The 20,366-nt window shown below is 28.6% G+C and overlaps 1 protein-coding gene across 4 annotated transcripts in view; it reads right to left on the reverse strand.

Annotated features, from left to right (window-relative positions):
* The window catches only part of LOC127290076 (dorsal-ventral patterning protein Sog), a 171,356-nt gene that overhangs the window by 9,023 nt on the left and 141,967 nt on the right, over nucleotides 1–20,366 (reverse strand). For all 4 annotated transcript variants that reach the window (XM_051318465.1, XM_051318464.1, XM_051318463.1 and 1 more), the window contains 7 exons: nucleotides 16,631–16,734; nucleotides 12,456–12,585; nucleotides 3,073–3,138; nucleotides 1,543–2,741; nucleotides 871–1,471; nucleotides 444–586; nucleotides 48–359 (listed from right to left, as the gene is read on the reverse strand). In XM_051318465.1, the coding sequence (XP_051174422.1) occupies nucleotides 48–359; nucleotides 444–586; nucleotides 871–1,471; nucleotides 1,543–2,741; nucleotides 3,073–3,138; nucleotides 12,456–12,585; nucleotides 16,631–16,660 (2,481 nt within the window). In that variant the 5' untranslated portion in view covers nucleotides 16,661–16,734. The remainder of the gene's footprint in view (nucleotides 1–47; nucleotides 360–443; nucleotides 587–870; nucleotides 1,472–1,542; nucleotides 2,742–3,072; nucleotides 3,139–12,455; nucleotides 12,586–16,630; nucleotides 16,735–20,366) is intronic.

Here is a 20,366-nt window from a genome sequence, read left to right on the forward strand (position 1 = left end):
CCGACATTTACGCTCCTTTACAAAAATTTACGAAAAAAAAGACTTACCTTGCAACGGCACTTGACGCACTTTGCCTCCCCATGTGAATGAATTCGTGGATGCCATTCTTTTCCATTTTCATAAGGACCACCAATGGGATATTTACATCCACCTGAGGCGAGTATCTCTTCTGATGTGCGACGTATCGATATCGCTGCCTGATCCCTTGGAAGTTGTGCTTCCGTTCCATTGGCGTAAGTTACATTTAAAATTGGACATTGTCTACAGCAAGCCTTCTTTTCCGGTCTGAACGCATCCTTCTCATCGCAGTCTAATGGAGGACACTGAACTCGTGGACAACGCACCTGGAGTGTCATGATCTAAAAAACAGAAAGTTTATAAAAAGTTTTATAAAAAGAAATTATTAAATTTTAAAAATTAAATGATTTCTAATCACAACTTACATCGCAGGTACAAAGGGCACAAGTATCAAAACCATTTGGTGGCAAATAAGGATGCCATGATGATCCAGCAAGATGAAATTGTCCAGCCAAAGTGCATCCCTTCGTCAGGGCAATTGTCGTATTGTCATCATTGAGTTTCGATACTAAAAAGCAGTGGTAAGTAAATTTTTGAAGGATAAATTTCTACCAACACTAGGGAAGGATTTTAGAAATTAATTTTTTGTTTTGTTACAGGATTCCTTGGATAATATGATTAATCATTAGCCAGCCAGCATTTAGCAAAATCCATCAAAAAAAAGCTTAAATTTAGGCTTTCCGACAGTCAAAGGATTCTTATTATTCAGATAACTTCATTTAAAGGATTCTTATTATTCAGATAACTTCATTTAAAGGATTCTTATTATTCAGAAAACTTCATTATAACTACCTGAACAAATGGGACAACAATTCCCAGGTGCCTTCATTTGTTTTCCAATTGCACATTGTAAAACAGGACACGGAACAGGATCACAGTGCGCCAATCCCCTGCGACAATGGCACATGGAACAGGGATCTGAACTCGACGTCCATTGTGTTCCCTCTTCATAAAATCGTGTCTCATGAAAACAAGCCGTTACTTCTAGATCCGATTGTGGTGGTTGAAGGTTATAAGCAACCACCGATGCCACATCATTGTCTGCATAATGAGGTAAACAACTCAAAGGCGCTCTTGTCTTAAACGGAGCCTTCAGCAATTTACTCGATTGATTATTCGTCACTTCAAGAAATCCAATACCCGATTCTATACGATAGAGTTCCACTGGCAATAGTCCTGCCACCGAACCCTCCAAAACTGATCCCGTAAATTCTTCAAGTAATCGCCTCGATACAGGAGCACCTTGCGCCAAAGCTGGCATTGTTTCCAAATAGAGCCTCAAACCTCTTGTATCTTGATCATTTGGAAGACCGGAAATTTCTACTTCGTAATGTAGAGTACAATCGGGATCAACTGATGCCCACACTAAACCCACGGGTACTGGATTTGCATCCTGAAAAGCCAAATAAAAAAATTATAAAACTCCCCAAGTTTTTGGGAGTTCAGAGGGTATTTTAGACTTACCTTTTGATCGACCCTTCGCAAAAGAACAGGACCAGCCGTGTCTCTTGCATCAGCAACTGGTCTTGCGACTAAACGTCCCTTAAGACTGCTACCAGTTTGTTGTAAAGAAGACACAACCACTGCGAGATCTCCATTCAAAAGTGGTTCCAAAAGTCTAGGTCCAGGTCTCTCGAGTGTTCCATTAGCAACACCTCCAATCAGCGAAGGCGTTAAATCCTCGACCTCAAGTTTTTTCTTACCACTCTCGTCAATAAGAGTCAAAGCAACCGGATACTGATTCTCCATTCCCAGTACTTCGAATCCATACCTCATTGCTCCATATCGATCCAAAAATGCCCAACCAAGTCCCGACGCTGTTCCCACATCAGAAGTCAATAGTGCCTGATACATATCACAACTGACTCTTGGCGAAACTGCTCCCGATAATTTTAACGCCTCTGGATCCTTCTTTGACATAATACTGATGGTGAGCTTTCCCCTGGAAAGTAACCTCAGATCCGTCACCGTTATCGTCCCTCTAACTTCACCGCTATTTATTTCATTCGATGGTTTCTTCACCAAAATTTCCTCACGCAATACAATGTGATTTTTTTCAGCGTGCTCCAATTGAACAACTATTGGCACATCAACAATATCATTGGGTAAAAAGAGTCCATTGAATATCAACGAAATATGAACAGAAGGTGTTGAAATAAACGAAGTTGCTGATACAATTGCAGTTGCACCGGAACCTGACATTGCTGCACGATCAACACCCAAAGATGGTTCCAAAAGTGAACTAAACTGTTCAGTGGACAATGCTCGATATCTCGATAAACGTCCATTTAATGATGACGTCGTTTCCCAAGTAAGACTCACAAATAGTCTTTCTTCTTTTAATAATTTACGATAATCTCGCGCAACTCTTCGCCAAACACCACAAAGTTTACCGGTTGCATTTTGATAAACCCCACCAATTGGATCAAGTGTTTGTTCCTCTAAAATATTACCCGTTACATCGAGAAATTGTAATATCCTTGGTCGTGGCGTCATTGCCGTGAATGCAAACGAATAGTAGAGATTTTTACGATGAAATGTAAAACGACCTGTTGCTATGTAATTTGAAACAACATCAAATGAAGACGTTGTTGTTGATTTTTTACCAAAATCATCACGTTTCAAAATTTGACTCGTTCTACCAGTTAGAAGTGTTCCAAACTCTGTGAATTTAATAAACAATTAGTCTCTTTTCCCTATATTGAAATTAAAAAAAAAAGTTTTGCAAATTTCGGATTAGATTCTAGAGGTCAAAGATCTAAAGCCACTGACCTATACCAGTAAATAATTTTTGCTTTTGCGAGTGGCGCCGTCAAATTGCATTGCTTTGCATAACAAGAACGTCTACTTTGTATAAAAGATAACAGCATTTTAATATTCAAGTTCCAGTTTTGAAGCGAGATAGACTTGTTTACTTATTTTTGACGACGATTATTTCTACTTTAAGGAAAAATATATAGTATGTAAACATAAATATTGATTTTAAATACTTACGTTTTAGGCTACGTTCCTCCTCCTCCAAGGACAATTGAGCCGGAAGATCTTGAACAATGTCAGCGTCTGTAAAAAAAAAAAAAATTTTTTTATTTTTCAAATGCATCTTTAAGCGGACATTGATGAAGTTTATTTTTTATTTTATCCCGGACGTGATATAAATTATTACAATTCTAAGCAACGACTTTTTTATTGGGCTCAACTCACTTGGCACAGGCATCGATTTATTGGTGTGTATTAACCTTTCTTTTTCTGCAATAAATTTAACATATTGTGCGCCGGTCTACGAGAGTAGACAGATTTGTTATTTCCACGCTTCTGCGTATATTTTACGCATATACATAAATATATGTATATATATATACAGATATATATATAGTGAAAATTAGTGCACACGAGAGTGATATTTTGTTAAACAAAAATTTGTCACCACTCATCCACTGAAACCTTGTCGGAGAGGAAACGACGCGTAATATTTTGTTTCCAGTGATGTTGAGAAATTTCTCACTATACGCGCAAAAAACAAAATAAACCAGGTTATGTATTCATCGTTTCTCATCTGGAATGGATATTTTTAAAAATAAACATTTGTATATATAATACATTTGTCTCAAGGTTTTCAAGCAATCAATTGTCATCAATTTATTTTTGGGTAAGCATAACATGATTTGTTTCTTTTTCTTTTTAATTTTGCATTGTTTGAGAAATTAAATTTATTTTTTTTTGTTACAGGATTACTTGGATCATATTTGTAAAGGATTTTTATTATTCAGATAACTTCATTTAAAGGATTTTTATTATTCAGATAACTTCATTTAAAGGATTCTTATTATTCAGATAACTTCTCTATCGATACGGCACGAACTATTAAAATTATTATAGAAGTGTTTCCGACTTTTCGAAATGTCATCAAATCTGTAAAATAATTTTATTAGTTCATGACTTATGGGTTAACCAATCGATTAATTTTCATTGTCCCCATTTGCAATTTGTCATAATTCTCGTTAACTACCGCACCCTGCTCTAGTAAAAATTTAGTAACTATTAATATTAAAAATGAAGTCAGTAAATTTTTACTAGAGCAGGGTGCGGTAGTTGAGAATTTTGACAAACGAGTGGGGACAATGGAAACCAATCTTGTACAGTTCTATAATAATTTTTTTAGTTTATGACGTATATCGAGTTTACAGTGATTCCTTACCAGTATATGGTTTATTTAAACAATTCTCATTATTTAGAGAACACCATTTAAAGAATTCTTATTATTCAGATAACTTCATTCAAAGAATTCTTATTATTCAGACAACTTCATTCAAAGAATTTTTATTATTCAAACAACTTCATATTGCAAAATAATTCTCCACTAACAATGAACTAGCTGTCTATAGAAATTTATAAATTTTTTTATACCCAACAAATTTATAAAATCCGGTTAAAATCAGTTTTAATTAAAACCCTTCTTCTCCTCTGTATCAAAAAATTTTTTTTTCGCAAATAATTATTAAAATTTTTTTAAGCTAAAAAAAAAAACCCTCCACGAAAGTATAAGATATTTGTAAAAATTCTGACGCTTTTTCAAGGTTAGAAGCTAGAGAGAAAGAGGGAAATAAAAATTAATAAGGACCATTAAAATGTTGACATTGAAGAGTATAAACGAATGGTAATCGTTCGATTCGACTCGGGTGAGGATTTGAAACTCAAAACGCATTTGAATTTCAAAGAATTCGCGATCTTGATGTCCGGTTGAGAATAAAAAAAAAAAAATAATAAATAAAAGGAGAGTCTCGTGGTCCCCCCCCCACACACATTTATATGTATATATATAAGTTCGTATATAGAATAGATTAAATACATATGTGAAGATGTCACGTGCACGTTTACGTGACTATACATTGAAATATACACGCGCAGAAATTGACCAAGAAACGTGTCCCTTAATCCTGAATGACGACCATCCTTCCTTTTACCCGCAAATCCCCCGTCCCCCACCCACCTCCCCAAAAAAAACTGCAGGCGCCGATTCTAGTGTAACCGGCCACCGCCGCCTCTCTCTCTCTCTCTCCCTCTCTCTCTCTTTCTCTTGACGAGTCTGATCCAGAATGATTTGAGTTAGTCGGGTTTTGAGAAAGGTTTAAAGGTCTACGCGTCTTGTATATATTCGCAGAATGAAGAAAGAGATAGCGAGAAAGAGAAAGACAAAAAAAAAAGAAAAGAGTGCCTATATCACATAGAATAGATTCAACACCGTCCAATTCCAAGGAAGCATAAAATCAGATAAATGTGTCACGTTTCACACCACAAATCACCAATTTCTTTCGCTAAGGAATTTCGAGTGCCTTGGCTTTCCGCCTCCATTCACTCCTCGACAAAGGCAGCGGGCATAAATTAAACCCGCATCGTCTAGATTATTCCTAGTCGCTTTTATAAGATGAGAGAGAGAGAGAGAGAGAGAGAGAAAAAAAAGTACAAAAACAAAATAAATAAAAAGTATCTATATATATATATATATATAGATATACATATGAATCGAAATTATTTTTCCTCGTCGGTTATACACACGACTATATAATGAAATTCTAATGCGGTGACGACATATTCCCTTTCTTTAAATAAAAAAAATGAACCATAAAAGAATGTAACAAAAGTTGTTGAATTCGATTATTTAATAACTAGTATCAATCATTGAAAAACTTTGATTTCAATTAATAGAATCGATTGTTATTTCGATTTAATTAATCGCTATCGATTAATCGAGCAACTATAGACTAGATAATCGATTTCTACTATTCGATTTAATATCAAATTATAAATTTCTATTCGATTATAAAAACAAAAATAATCGATAGTCGAATGATAATGAATCGATACTAATCGATTCGATCTCGAAACATAAATTTCGATTCGATTATACGAGCAAAAATAATCGATAGTCGAACGAGAGATTCGAGAGATTCTAGTCGATTCGAGATTAATCGATTTCTACTATTCGATTCGATTGTACAATCAAATATAATCGATACTCGAACCAAAAAGTATGATTCAAGATTAATCGATTTCTACTATTCGATTCGATTATACAAACAAAAATAATTGAACCAAAATGAGAGATTAATCAATTCTTTCTAATTGATTCGATGATTCGATCTCGAACAGTAAATTTCGATTAATCGATTACGTTTAAATTGCTTATTACAAAAAACCAGAAATATAAATTTCACTGTCAACAACTATCTGATATTAATTATTAATTAATTAAGACATTTATAAACTGTTTTCATATCATAATTTTCTGTTTTTTTTTTCTTCATTTTTCTTTTCTTAAACCGTAAAACGTTGAAATGAGACAGAAAAAAAAGAAGAAACAATATTGACATTAATTATGCAACCTCGTAGCGAGAAATAGTTCGAAATAAATTTTCCTGTTTTCGCTGCCACAATCTTATTATGCAAATCAAGAGAAAACATTTGCTGGAGGATGCTATTTCTTGTATATATATATATATATATGTGTGTGTGTGTTAAGATCAATGTGCAATTGTGCATACCTGGTTACGTGGGTGTGATAGGTCAATATTGCAAAAGATTTTTACTTCCTCATTTCTCAACACCTACCCAAAAATAAGTTTCCTGTGTTTAAATACACTTCCCACTGTCAATGTATATATATTTTATACAAGTGTAATCATAAAAAAATATATATATATATAATATGAAAAATAAATTTTTAACTTTTTTTACGAGATTTAAAAATTTTTTTTTTCTTAACTCATTCTACAGTTATTTATAACAGTTTTTACTAATATTTCCGTTTGTTACGATATCTTACCGATATTTACGATCTATTACCATCTTTTACCGAATTTTACAATCTATTACCATAATTTACCAACATTTACGATCTATTACAATTTTTACCGGCATATACGATCTTTTACCAATACTTACGATCTGTTACCGACATTTACGATCTTTTACCAATACTTACGACCTGTTACCGACATTTACGATCTACTACCAATATTTACGATCTTTTACCGATATTTATGTTCTTTTAGCAAAAGTTACGAGATGTTTCCATACTTTATCGAAATTTACGATTATATTCACTTGCTATCTTTTACCCATATTTACAATCTATTACCATCCTTTACTGAATTTTACGATCTATTACCATAATTTACCAACATTTACGATCTATTACATTTTTTACCGACATTTACGATCTTTTACCAATACTTACGACCTGTTACCGACATTTACGATCTACTACCGATATTTACGTTCTTTTACCAAAAGTTACGAGATGTTTCCATACTTTATCGAAATTTACGATTATATTCACTTGCCATCTTTTACCGATATTTACAATCTATTACCATCCTTTAATGAATTTTACGATCTACTACCATAATTTACCAACATTTACGATCTATTACAATTTTTACCGACATTTACGATCTTTTACCAATACTTACGATCTGTTACCGACATTTACGATCTTTTACCAATACTTACGACCTGTTACCGACATTTACGATCTACTACGGATATTTACGATCTTTTACCGATATTTACGTTCTTTTAGCAAAAGTTACGAGATGTTTCCATACTTTATCGAAATTTACGATTATATTCACTTGCCATCTTTTACCGAAATTTACGATCTTTTATTAATATTTACAATCTATTACCGTCGTTTATCGACATTTTACAATCATTTACCGTTAATTACAAGCCGTTACCATACTTTATCGAAATTTACAATTTGCTAACATTTTTTTACCGATATTTACGATCTATTAGCATCTTTTACCAATATTTACAATGTTTTAGCATTTTTTTGTTTTACCACTTTTTAAAGTGATTTACTAACTGTTACCATCTTTTATCGACATTTATCAAGAATTTTTTTTTTTTTTTTGTTAATTTTTATTATATCCAATGGCAAAAAAAGATAATTTTCAATTAGAATAATATCGGGTCAACGGTTGGCCATTAATGTAGATTGTCATTGACCGTCACACGGATAGTTATTACCCAATACTAACAATGAAAAGCTGTTATTGACCGTTACTAAGGTCTTTACAACTTCTCTGTGTGTATAGACGTGTGTGTATGTATATATATATATATATATATATATATATATATATATACATATAATTATTGTGAGAAGATAGAAAATAAAAATTCTTTTTCTATAATGTATGTATTACATCATAGAGTACAAAGTTCAATTTCACATATCTAGTGCAAAGTTTAACGCACACACATGTTGCCTCGAAAAGTATGAGAATAATCATACAAATAGTATATAGTCAAAGAAATCAGCATGTCAGTGATTTCTAATGCTAGTTTACCAATCCTAATCGTTTTTATCATTCTCTCTCTCTCTCTTTCTCTCTCTCTCTCTCTCTCTAGGTGTCGTTTTACTGCGGGGTCAATTGCATTAATCGGAATAAATCGTCCTGCATCTTGAGAGAGAAGGCCATTGATTCTCGTTTACACCATTGGTGTGTGTCTATTCTTATTTCTTCATATTGCGCTTGGATCATTACGTATGTTAATATTTACATTTAGATTGCAAAGCCTAATCGAAGTGACGCCGTGCGGTAATATAGTCGGCGCCATGGCGCTAAAGCCTGCTGGCGCCCACCCTCTCCTCCCTCACTTTTTCTCTCTCTCTCTCTCACACACACACACACTCACTCTCTATATCTTCTCTTTTATAACATCGCACTTAACAGTGATCCTTTCCCACCTTTATTCCCGCTTTCCCCTCCTTATACCTTTTCTCACGTCAACATCTTCTCTTTCTATTTCCATTCATTTATTGTCGCTTTACGCGACTATTTTCTCTTTACATTTTACCATTTTTTTTTGTATTTATATATATATGTATAAAGATAAACCGTATTTGTTTTTTTTATATTGATTTTTTGATAAATAATTTAAATTATTAATGTAAAACCAATTGCATTAATATCAAACCAAACGCGTCATGAAGTAATAAAATTATTATACAAGTGTCATGATTTTTTACGAAATGGCGTCATACCTCTCTATAAAAATTTTATTAGTTCGTGGTGTATGGTGCAATTAGTCTTATACACTTTTGTAATAATTTTAATAGTTCGTAGCGTTTGGTGTAAAAAAATATAATACGCCACGAACTAATAAAATTATTATAGAAAGGTAAAAATTGGTTGTAGGTTGGTTTCCATTCTCTCCACTCACAATTTGTCATAATACTCGCAACTACCTCACACTGCTCTAGGGACAATTTAGTAACTTTTAATTTTTACAATAAAGTAACTAAATTTCACTAGAGCAGGGTGCTATAGTTGAAAATAATCAAATGGCGAGTGGGGACAATGGAATCCAACCTCAACCATATACGCCATAAACTAATAAAATTATTATAGAAAAATTGTCACGACTTTTCGAAATACCGTCAAACGTCTATAATCAATTTATTTTTTGGTAAGCATAACATGATTTGTTTCTTTTTTTTTTTTAATTTTGCATTATTGAGAAATTAATTAATTTTTTTTGTTACAGAATTACTTGGGACAATATTATTAAAGGATTCTTATTATTCAAAAAAACTTCATTTAAAGAATTTTTATTATTTAGATAACTTCTCTACTGATACAGATTCTTTTTGGAAACTTACTATAAATTCATTGAAATTAAAGGTAATTAATTTTTAATGAATTGCCAGTTAGTTTCCAATGATTTCGTATCCTAAGGGTTATCGTTTCAAAGGATTTTTATTATTCAGAAAACTTCATTTAAAGGATTCTTATTATTCAGATAACTTCTCTATCGATATGCCACGAACTACTAAAATTATTATAGAAGTGTTACAATTTTTCGAAATGTCATCAAATCTCTAAAATAATTTTATTAGTTCATGACTTATGAGTTAACCAATTGGTTAGTTTTCATTGTCACCATTCGCAATTTGTCATAATTCTCGTTAACTACCGCACCCTGCTCTAGTAAAAATTTAGTAACTATTAATATTAAAAATAAAGTCAGTAAATTCTTACAAGAGCAGGGTGCGGTAGTTGAGATTTTTGACAAACGAGTGGGGATTTTGGCGAGTGGGGACAATGAAAACCAATCTTGTACACTTCTATAATAATTTTATTAGTTCGTGGTGTATGATACGTGTAACAAATGTGTCACGACTTTTCGAAATGGCGTCAAACCTCTATGATAATTTTTATAGTTCGTGGTGTATAGTGTTTACATTTTTCACAGCAGACGCTAAAAAATAATAAAATTATTATATAAATGTATACATTGGTTGCAGCATACACCACGAACTAATAAAATTATTATAGAGATTTGACGGCATTTCAAAAAGTCGTGACACTTTTATAATAATTTATTTAGTTCGTGGCGTATATAATGTAACCAATGTATGTGCCACGAAATAATAAAATTATTATAGAAGTGTATAATATTGATTGCTCCGTACGCCACGAACAAAGAAAATTGTTCTAGAGGTTTGATATGGCATTTCAAAAACTATGTTACACTTCTATAATAATTTTTTTTAGTTTATGACGTATATCGAGTTTACAGTGATTCCTTACCAGTATATGGTTTATTTAAACAATTCTCATTATTTAGAGAACACAATTTAAAGAATTCTTATTATTCAGATAACTTCATTTAAAGAATTCTTATTATTTAGATAACTTCTCTACTGATACAGATTCTTTTTGGAAACTTACTATAAATTCATTGAAATTAAAGGTAATTAATTTTTAATGAATTGCCAGTTAGTTTCCAATGATTTCGTATCCTAAGGGTTATCGTTTCAAAGGATTTTTATTATTCAGAAAACTTCATTTAAAGGATTCTTATTATTCAGATAACTTCTCTATCGATATGCCACGAACTACTAAAATTATTATAGAAGTGTTACAATTTTTCGAAATGTCATCAAATCTCTAAAATAATTTTATTAGTTCATGACTTATGAGTTAACCAATTGGTTAGTTTTCATTGTCACCATTCGCAATTTGTCATAATTCTCGTTAACTACCGCACCCTGCTCTAGTAAAAATTTAGTAACTATTAATATTAAAAATAAAGTCAGTAAATTCTTACAAGAGCAGGGTGCGGTAGTTGAGATTTTTGACAAACGAGTGGGGATTTTGGCGAGTGGGGACAATGAAAACCAATCTTGTACACTTCTATAATAATTTTATTAGTTCGTGGTGTATGATACGTGTAACAAATGTGTCACGACTTTTCGAAATGGCGTCAAACCTCTATGATAATTTTTATAGTTCGTGGTGTATAGTGTTTACATTTTTCACAGCAGACGCTAAAAAATAATAAAATTATTATATAAATGTATACATTGGTTGCAGCATACACCACGAACTAATAAAATTATTATAGAGATTTGACGGCATTTCAAAAAGTCGTGACACTTTTATAATAATTTATTTAGTTCGTGGCGTATATAATGTAACCAATGTATGTGCCACGAAATAATAAAATTATTATAGAAGTGTATAATATTGATTGCTCCGTACGCCACGAACAAAGAAAATTGTTCTAGAGGTTTGATATGGCATTTCAAAAACTATGTTACACTTCTATAATAATTTTTTTTAGTTTATGACGTATATCGAGTTTACAGTGATTCCTTACCAGTATATGGTTTATTTAAACAATTCTCATTATTTAGAGAACACAATTTAAAGAATTCTTATTATTCAGATAACTTCATTTAAAGAATTCTTATTATTCAGACAACTTCATTCAAAGAATTTTTATTATTCAGACAACTTTATATTGCAAAAACTAATAAAATTATTATAGAGGTTTGGCGACATTTTAAAAATCGTAAAACTTTTCTATAATAATTTTATTAGCTTATGGCGTTTATGATTAATGTATAAACTGTGCGCCACGAACTATGAAAATTATTTTAGAGGTTTGATGCAATTTCAAAATGTCATGACACTTCTATAATATTTTTCTTAGTTCGTGGCGTACGGTGTATAAATTTGTTTTAATTCTACCTCTAAATAGAACAATTCTCATCATTCGGAGATCATATTTAAAGAATTCTTATTATTCAGATAACTTCATTGAAAGAATTCTTATTATTCAGACAACTTCATATTGCAAAAATTTTCCATTAACAGTGAAAAACTATCTAGAAATAAGGGAAAGAAAAAAATAAGTACAGGGATCAGTAGTTTCATGGTAATTTTTTTGTAAAAAGTAAGGTTGGGTTAAACATTTCTGATTGTCTTCTAATATTCCCTCGTAATATTACGTAACTAATTTTTTAAAAATAAAAAAATTACTTTCTAAGTGAAATATTGTTTTTTTTTTATTGAACTTACTGTATTCATTGGGACAGGATTTACAGCATCGTCCCGGAAGTAAAACTGGTTCATCGCATGTCAATTTGGGACACTCGTTTTTAATATTTCTGCATTGTACTCGAGCGATTATTCGTTTCTTTTTTTGTATCTGCAAAAAAGAAAAGAAAAAATATTTATTTATAAATATTGTAAAAGACAAAATAAAAAAAACGAATAAATCTCGGTGTCAACTACCGCACCCTAGTCTAGTAAAACTGTATAGTGACTTTCTGGTAACTTTTAATTTTAACTAGAATGTCACTAAAATTTTCACTAGAGCAAAGTGCGATAGTTAACCAAGAATGGAAACTTTAGCCAATGAGAGCATTGGAATTTTTGATTATGAGGTTAGCTCGGTTTAAAAAAGGTTAAGTTATATTAAATTACCTAAAATAACCTCAAAAATTTATACTGAAAATACTTTTTAATTTATTATTTCCATTAAATAAATATTTAATATTTACAAATATTAAAAAAAAAAATAAATAAAAATTATCTATAATTATTATATTATTAAATATTAATTAATTCATATAATAAAGATATATATCTCTTTTTTTTTCGTCAAAAAATTTGTATAATATATATAATTGATGACATGTTGATTGATTACATCATCATCGCGTAGACTTAATCAAGACTAATCGTATTCTGATGACACAATCACTTATAGTATATTCCGCAGCCTCTATATAGTAATATATATATAAATGTATGCACACATTTTATTGAAATCATTTTACCAATATTATTTAGAACGGGGCAAAACTCGGCGTAAATTCTATTAATGGATGCTGACGAGAGACATTTTTTTTTTTTTTAAATTCACATTTATTATAATAGCCAATAAAAAAAATTGCGATTGAGAATAATGGCAAAACACTCGTAAAACTTGCTTTTCTTATTTGCTGGTTGGTCTAGACAACAGTCATTTGTATATATATGTATATAAAGTGAAGAAATTTTTTTACGACTTAAAAAAAATTCAGGACATTAATGTTTATTTTTTTTTTCTTCTAATTATCACCTTTTTTTTTAAGGCCGGAGGTAAGGGGGTGTTTCTGTAAATTTTTTCAGGACACTGGTTTTAGAAAAAAAGAAAATAGTAATGTGAATTTTTTTTTGTTATTACTTTTTACCGGAGAAATTTAATTTAATTTTGCATTAATTGACGTTATTTTGGAATTATAATTAGGATAAATTATAATATTAAAATTTTTATAATTTTAATTATAATATATTATTTAATATATTATAATTAAAAATAATTATAAGTTTCTAGATATTCTACTATATTTTAGGTTTCATATCCAAAGTGATTAGTACCGAGTGGAGGATAAAGGCAAAGGACAACTAGCGCTGCGGCTAAAAATGGAACTAATGGATCCCACATTATGGACGGAAAAAAATCGCACGAAAATCCAATCTCACTTATCAACTGCTTTAGAGAATCGTACTTGTCAAGAGAACAAGTAAAAAAAAAAATACGTGTCCGGTCAATTGTCATAAAATTATTATTTTTTTTTTGGTAAGAATAACACAGTTTGTATATATGTAATTATTATTTAATTTCCATTTTTCAGTATAATTTAATGAATCGTTTTACGTTACAGGATTTTATGTTCCATTTTATACGAGAATTATTTTCAGGAGTTGATCAACACTACAATCGCATTACAAGGCATTCTATAATGGTACATTTACATCTTCCGACGAAAAATTTTTTTTATTGCATTTTCCGAAATGAACCAATGAGATTTGTGTATTTCGAAAAATGCAAAAAAAAAAAAATTTCTTACTGAAGGTGTAAATGATCCATAAAGGATTGGTGACAAAAAGGATTCTTATTATTCAGATAACTTCATTTAATAAAGGATTCTTATTATCCAGATAACTTCTTTACTATTTAAGCTGCTTCTACAATAACTTTTTTTTTAATAACGTGAACAAAATACACTGTTAAAATTATGCGCGCGCATCTTTTTAACACTGAATTTTGCGTTGAAAAAAAGTAAAAAAAAATTGTTGTAAAAGGAGCTTTATAGAAATTCACTGAAAGCCGATTGAGAGCAATTAAATAACTAACAGCTATTAATAATTTTTTAATTAAATAATAACTGTTTATAATTTTTATTAAATTTTTGTTTGCATTAAAAACTAGTTATCAGTTTTGAGGTTATGTCCTCTTTAATTAAATAATTAATTAAAAAATAAAAATTATATAAAAATTATTGAATATAAATACAAAATTAATAAATAGTTTTCTTTTAATTTCAAAAAAAAAAAATCTCAATTTGTAATTAATTAATGAACAGGATAAATATGTAATTTGTCGTTTCTATAATCTTATCAAATAACACTTAGTTTGGTGTGTATGTGAGAGATAATTTTGTCGTTTATCAGTAGTTGTATATACACATTTTTATAAAAGAAGACACCAGGGAGTTTAACATTTACAGAGTTTTGTTCGTTGCTTTAATTTTTTTTTTTTTTTATATAAAGTCTTTGGCGTTTGTTTTCTTGTTCTTCCTTGTTGTCTTCTTTTTTTTTGGTGTCCCCTCCCCCCATCTCCCCCTATCTCTCGTGAGAAGAGGACGACCTATCAATAGCTTCTTATGCACACTAAAGCGCGAATGTCGTTCCTTCGAAGTCTAAAAATAAGGCGGGCGTCGCCATTCCAAACGATCAACGACAAACGACCAAAGAGCAGTAGTATAGAAGTTTCACAAACTACGAGAGAGAAAGAGAAAGAGAAAGAGAGAGAGAGAGAGAGAGAGACATGTATAATCTTTCTCTCTATATAGTAAAATCTGAATTGAGTCGCAAAAAAAAATTTGTTCCGATAATTTTTAAAATTTTTTAAAAAAATTTTTTAAAAAAATTCAAAAAAAAAATTTTGGAAGGCTAAAAAAGTTTTGGGAGAGAACAAAAAATTCTTTATATCGATACTTCGATTATTTATATTGATACTTCGATTATTTAGATCGATACTTCGAGTATTTAGATCGATATATCAATTATTTAGATCTATTTTTCGATTATTTAGATCGATTTATCAATTTTTTATACCGATATATCGATTATTTATATCGATTATTTATTTCGATACATCGATTCCCTTATATCGTTCTATCGATTTCCTTATATCAACATATCGATTATTTATATCGTTCTATCGATTATTTATATCGATTTTTGTATTTATTAAATTTAAAAACATTAATTTTTAATTTTCTAATACAAAAATAAAAATTTAGTTTCAAAAAAAAAAAAAAAAAAAAAAAAAAAAAAAAAATGTAAATAAAAAAATATATTTTTCTTTTAATAGTAGAATAAAAAAAAATTTATTTTGGGACAAAAATGAAATAAGTTTGGGTCGCTTTTTTTCATCTTAAATTTTTTCTTATCGCATGTGTAATCCGAAATTTTATGTGCGAAACATTCGCAATTTTTTTTTTTTTTTTTTATAATATACGCGAAAGAGAAAAGATTAGGAATTCTTGAAAAAAAAATTGCGGCGCGAGTAGTATAATAATAATAATAATAATAATAAAAAAAAACCAGTCAAGATTTTTAATGACCATTGTCGGTGTAAACACGGAGGAATTCTTGATACGTACACATAACAAGTATCACTCTTTGAATGCAAATGACAATTATTACGCGATCATTGTGGAATTCGGTCTTCGTGCGAAGTTTTTTTTTTTTTTTTCGAAATTTATCACACCTCCTTCCATTGATCTAAATTAATTCATTTTAATGATTTCAATTTATCATTTCAACCATATAAATTGATAATAGCCCATTATTTTCATTTAAAAATCAAAAGAGTTATGTGTCATATGTCTCTCTTACACTCTCTTATAAATGTCATATATATATATATATATATATATATATATATATATATAAAAATGATTTAAAAAAATGAAAAAAATAATTTTTTTTTCGTCTAATTAAAAAATAATTTTTATAAATTAATTTAATTTTTATTACAAATTTTTTTATCATTTATTATTTAAAATCATCATTTTTATCATTATCATTTTTATTATTTATTTTTTCTTTTTTATTAAATTAAATTTTTAAACAAAATCTTTGTTCTTAAATAATTTTTTTCAATTACACTAAATAGAATAATAAAAAACACTTACTGGTATACACTCGCATTTTATGCAGAACATAATACCAAATGGAGGTCCCAAATCAGGATGCCACGTCGAACCCAATTCTCGTATTTGTTTGCCAAATGTACATTCTGCAACACAAAAAAAAAATTCATTAGTAATAAATAAATAAATAATAATAATAATAATAACAACAATAATAATAGTAATAATATAATTTTAGGCAATTTTAAAAATATATGGAAAGTTATGGTAATATATGGAATGTTATGGTAATTTATGAAAAATTTTGGTAATTTAAGAAAAGTTATTGTAATTTTTGTTAATTCTTAGATTCTTTAACCAATTTATGGAAATTTATGGTAATTTTTAGAAATTTTAAAATAATTTAGGGAAAATTATTGTAATGTTTGGTAAGTTAAAGAAAGTTATAATAATTTGTGAAAACTTTTAGATAATTTTAAAAATGTATGTAAAAATATGGTGGAAATTTTTGATAATTAAGAGAAAATTATAATATTTTTGGACAATTTTAGAAATTTATGGAAATTTATTGTAATTTTTGATGAGGTATTGAAAGTTATGGTAATTTATAGAAATTTATTGTAATTTTTAGAGGTAGTGAAAGTTATGGTTATTTATGGAAATTTTTGATAATTCTTTTTTTTGGACAATTTTAGAAATTTATGGAAATTTATTGTAATTTTTGATAAGGTAGTGAAAGTTATGGTAATTTATGGAAATTTATTGTAATTTCTGATGAGGTAGTGAAATTTATGGAAATATATTGTAATTTTTGATGAGGTAGTGAAAGTTATGGTAATTTATAGAAATTTATTGTAGTTTTTAGAGGTAGTGAAAGTTATTGTTATTTATGGAAATTTTTGATAATTTTTTTTTTTGGACAATTTTAGAAATTTATGGAAATTTATTGTAATTTTTGATAAGGTAGTGAAAGTTATGGTAATTTATGGAAATTTTTTGTAATTTCTGATGAGGTAGTGAAATTTATGGAAATTTATTGTAATTTTTGATGAGGTAGTGAAAGTTATGGTAATTTATAGAAATTTATTGTAATTTTTAGAGGTAGTGAAAGTTATGGTTATTTATGGAAATTTTTGATAATTCTTTTTTTTGGACAATTTTAGAAATTTATGGAAATTTATTGTAATTTTTGATAAGGTAGTGAAAGTTATGGTAATTTATGGAAATTTATTGTAATTTCTGATGAGGTAGTGAAATTTATGGAAATTTATTGTAATTTTTGATGAGGTAGTGAAAGTTATGGTAATTTATAGAAATTTATTGTAATTTTTAGAGGTAGTGAAAGTTATGGTTATTTATGGAAATTTTTGATAATTCTTTTTTTTGGACAATTTTAGAAATTTATGGAAATTTATTGTAATTTTTGATAAGGTAGTGAAAGTTATGGTAATTTATGGAAATTTATTGTAATTTCTGATGAGGTAGTGAAATTTATGGAAATTTATTGTAATTTTTGATGAGGTAGTGAAAGTTATGGTAATTTATGGAAATTTATTGTAATTTTTGATGAGGTAGTGAAAGTTATGGTAATTTATGGAAATTTTTCGTAATTCTTAGATTCTTTTAGCAAATAATAAAAAGTTACTGTAATTTTTGGTAATTCTTAGATTTTTTTTTTAGTCATTAATAGAATGTTATGGTATGTTTTTGTTAAGTTAAAGAATGATAAAGGTAATTTTTAAAAAAATTTTAGTAATTCTTAAGATTCTTTTAGCAAATTAATGAAAGTTATGGTAATTTGTCGAAATTTTTAAATAATTTAGGAAAAAATTATGGAAATTTTTTTTTGTAATTTTTGGTAAATTATGGAAATTTATGGTAATTTTAGAAATTTTTTTTTGGTAATTCTTAGATTCTTTTAGCAATTAATGAAAAGTTATGGTAATTTTTATATAATTTAGTGAAAGTTATTGTAATTTTTGGTAAGTTAAAGAAAGTTATGGTAATTTAAGGAAATTTTACGTAATTTTAAAATTTTGTTTTTTGGCAATTTATGGGATTTTATGGTAATTTAAGGAAATTGCTAACTTATTTTTAGGTAATTTTTGTAAAAATTTTTTAAATTTATAAAAATCCAAATTATTGGAAAAAAAAATTTAACAGGACATTTTTAAACTATTTTCTTTTACTCGTTATTATTAATTCTTATCAAATATATATATATATATATATATATATATATATATATATATATATATATATATATATATATGTAAATTATTTAAGTAGGATGAAAAATGAAAAAAAAGTACATTTCTGTTTTTTATGAATTTATTTTGTCAAGATGAATATAATCTTTGAATATATATATATATATATATATATATATATATATATATAGACTCATTCAGGAATACTGCGGTGCAATAAAAAAAACTTCAAGAAGTCTCGGAATAAGAGTGAGGTGAAGATGATAACGTCTCATATTAGAAAAAGAGAAAAAAAGGGGTTGGGGAGGGGGGAGATTCAGCACTTTTCTAACAAATATATATATATATAATATTAAAGAGAAAAATGTAAAGCGACGGCCTTAGGTATGCAAAAGGCCGCGTTACAGTAATGATATTCCGGCAGATAGTGCGTCGTGCCCTTATCTCTTTTGAACGGTCCCACGCTGAAATAAAGGTAGATACGATGTTTACTTCCTACGCGGTTTTTTGTGCGCGGCGCGACAGCATATACGACAACGCGAAGACGACGCAATGTGGCCACAAGCAAAAGTTATGTATGTCACACGCTGATTTCGCTCATCATGCCACAAGCGTCCTCGCAAAAAAAAAAATATTTTATTCATGTTCAGAGTTCCCGATTTCCAGGTACACAGACATACACACAAATATATGTATATATATAAGGGACACGCACGATTTTTTTTTTGGAATCAAGATTATAAAAGACAGAAAAAAATAATAATAATAATGATAATAAAAAATCCTATCTCTATATCTTCAACCACATTTTATACTATGTATATATATATATATGTTTATTTTGTTTAAAAGTAAAATAATATAAAAATATGATAAAAAAAAACTGGACTATTATTTAAAATTTGCATATTCACACCAAAAAAAAAAAAAATAAGAAAAATTATACAAATATTTTGATTTTATATCGATATTTAAGAGAGAAAAGCTTAAAGTATTTTAAAATCGATATAAATAGTTAGTTTTAACGACGATATATTGATTACTTATATCGATATATCGATGATTTATATCAATACATCGATTATTTCTATTCTTGTATCGATTATTTCTCTATATCGATTTATATCGAATTATATTGATATATCGATTATTTATATCGATACAAACGATTTTTTACATCGATATATCAATTAATTACATTGATTATTTAAAACGATATGTCAATTACTTTTACCGAAATACCAATTATTTGTATCGATATATCGATTATTAAAATCTATATATTGATTATTACAATCGATTTAAGATTTATTTATATCGATATATATATATATATATATAGATTATTACGATCTATATACCATTTATTTATATCGATTAACTATATCGCTTATTTATTTCGACAAATAAATTATTTATTTCAACAAATAAATTATTTATGTCGATATATCGATTTTTTATAACGATATATTGATTATTAATATCGATACATCGATTAACTATATCGCTTATTTATTTCAACAAATAAATTATTTATGTCGATATATCGATTATTTATAACGATATAT

Source organism: Leptopilina boulardi, unplaced genomic scaffold, assembly GCF_019393585.1.
Source record: "Leptopilina boulardi isolate dan_hultmark-lab unplaced genomic scaffold, ZJU_Lbou_2.1 LbouV2_55, whole genome shotgun sequence".
NCBI classification, from domain to species: Eukaryota; Metazoa; Arthropoda; class Insecta; order Hymenoptera; family Figitidae; genus Leptopilina; species Leptopilina boulardi.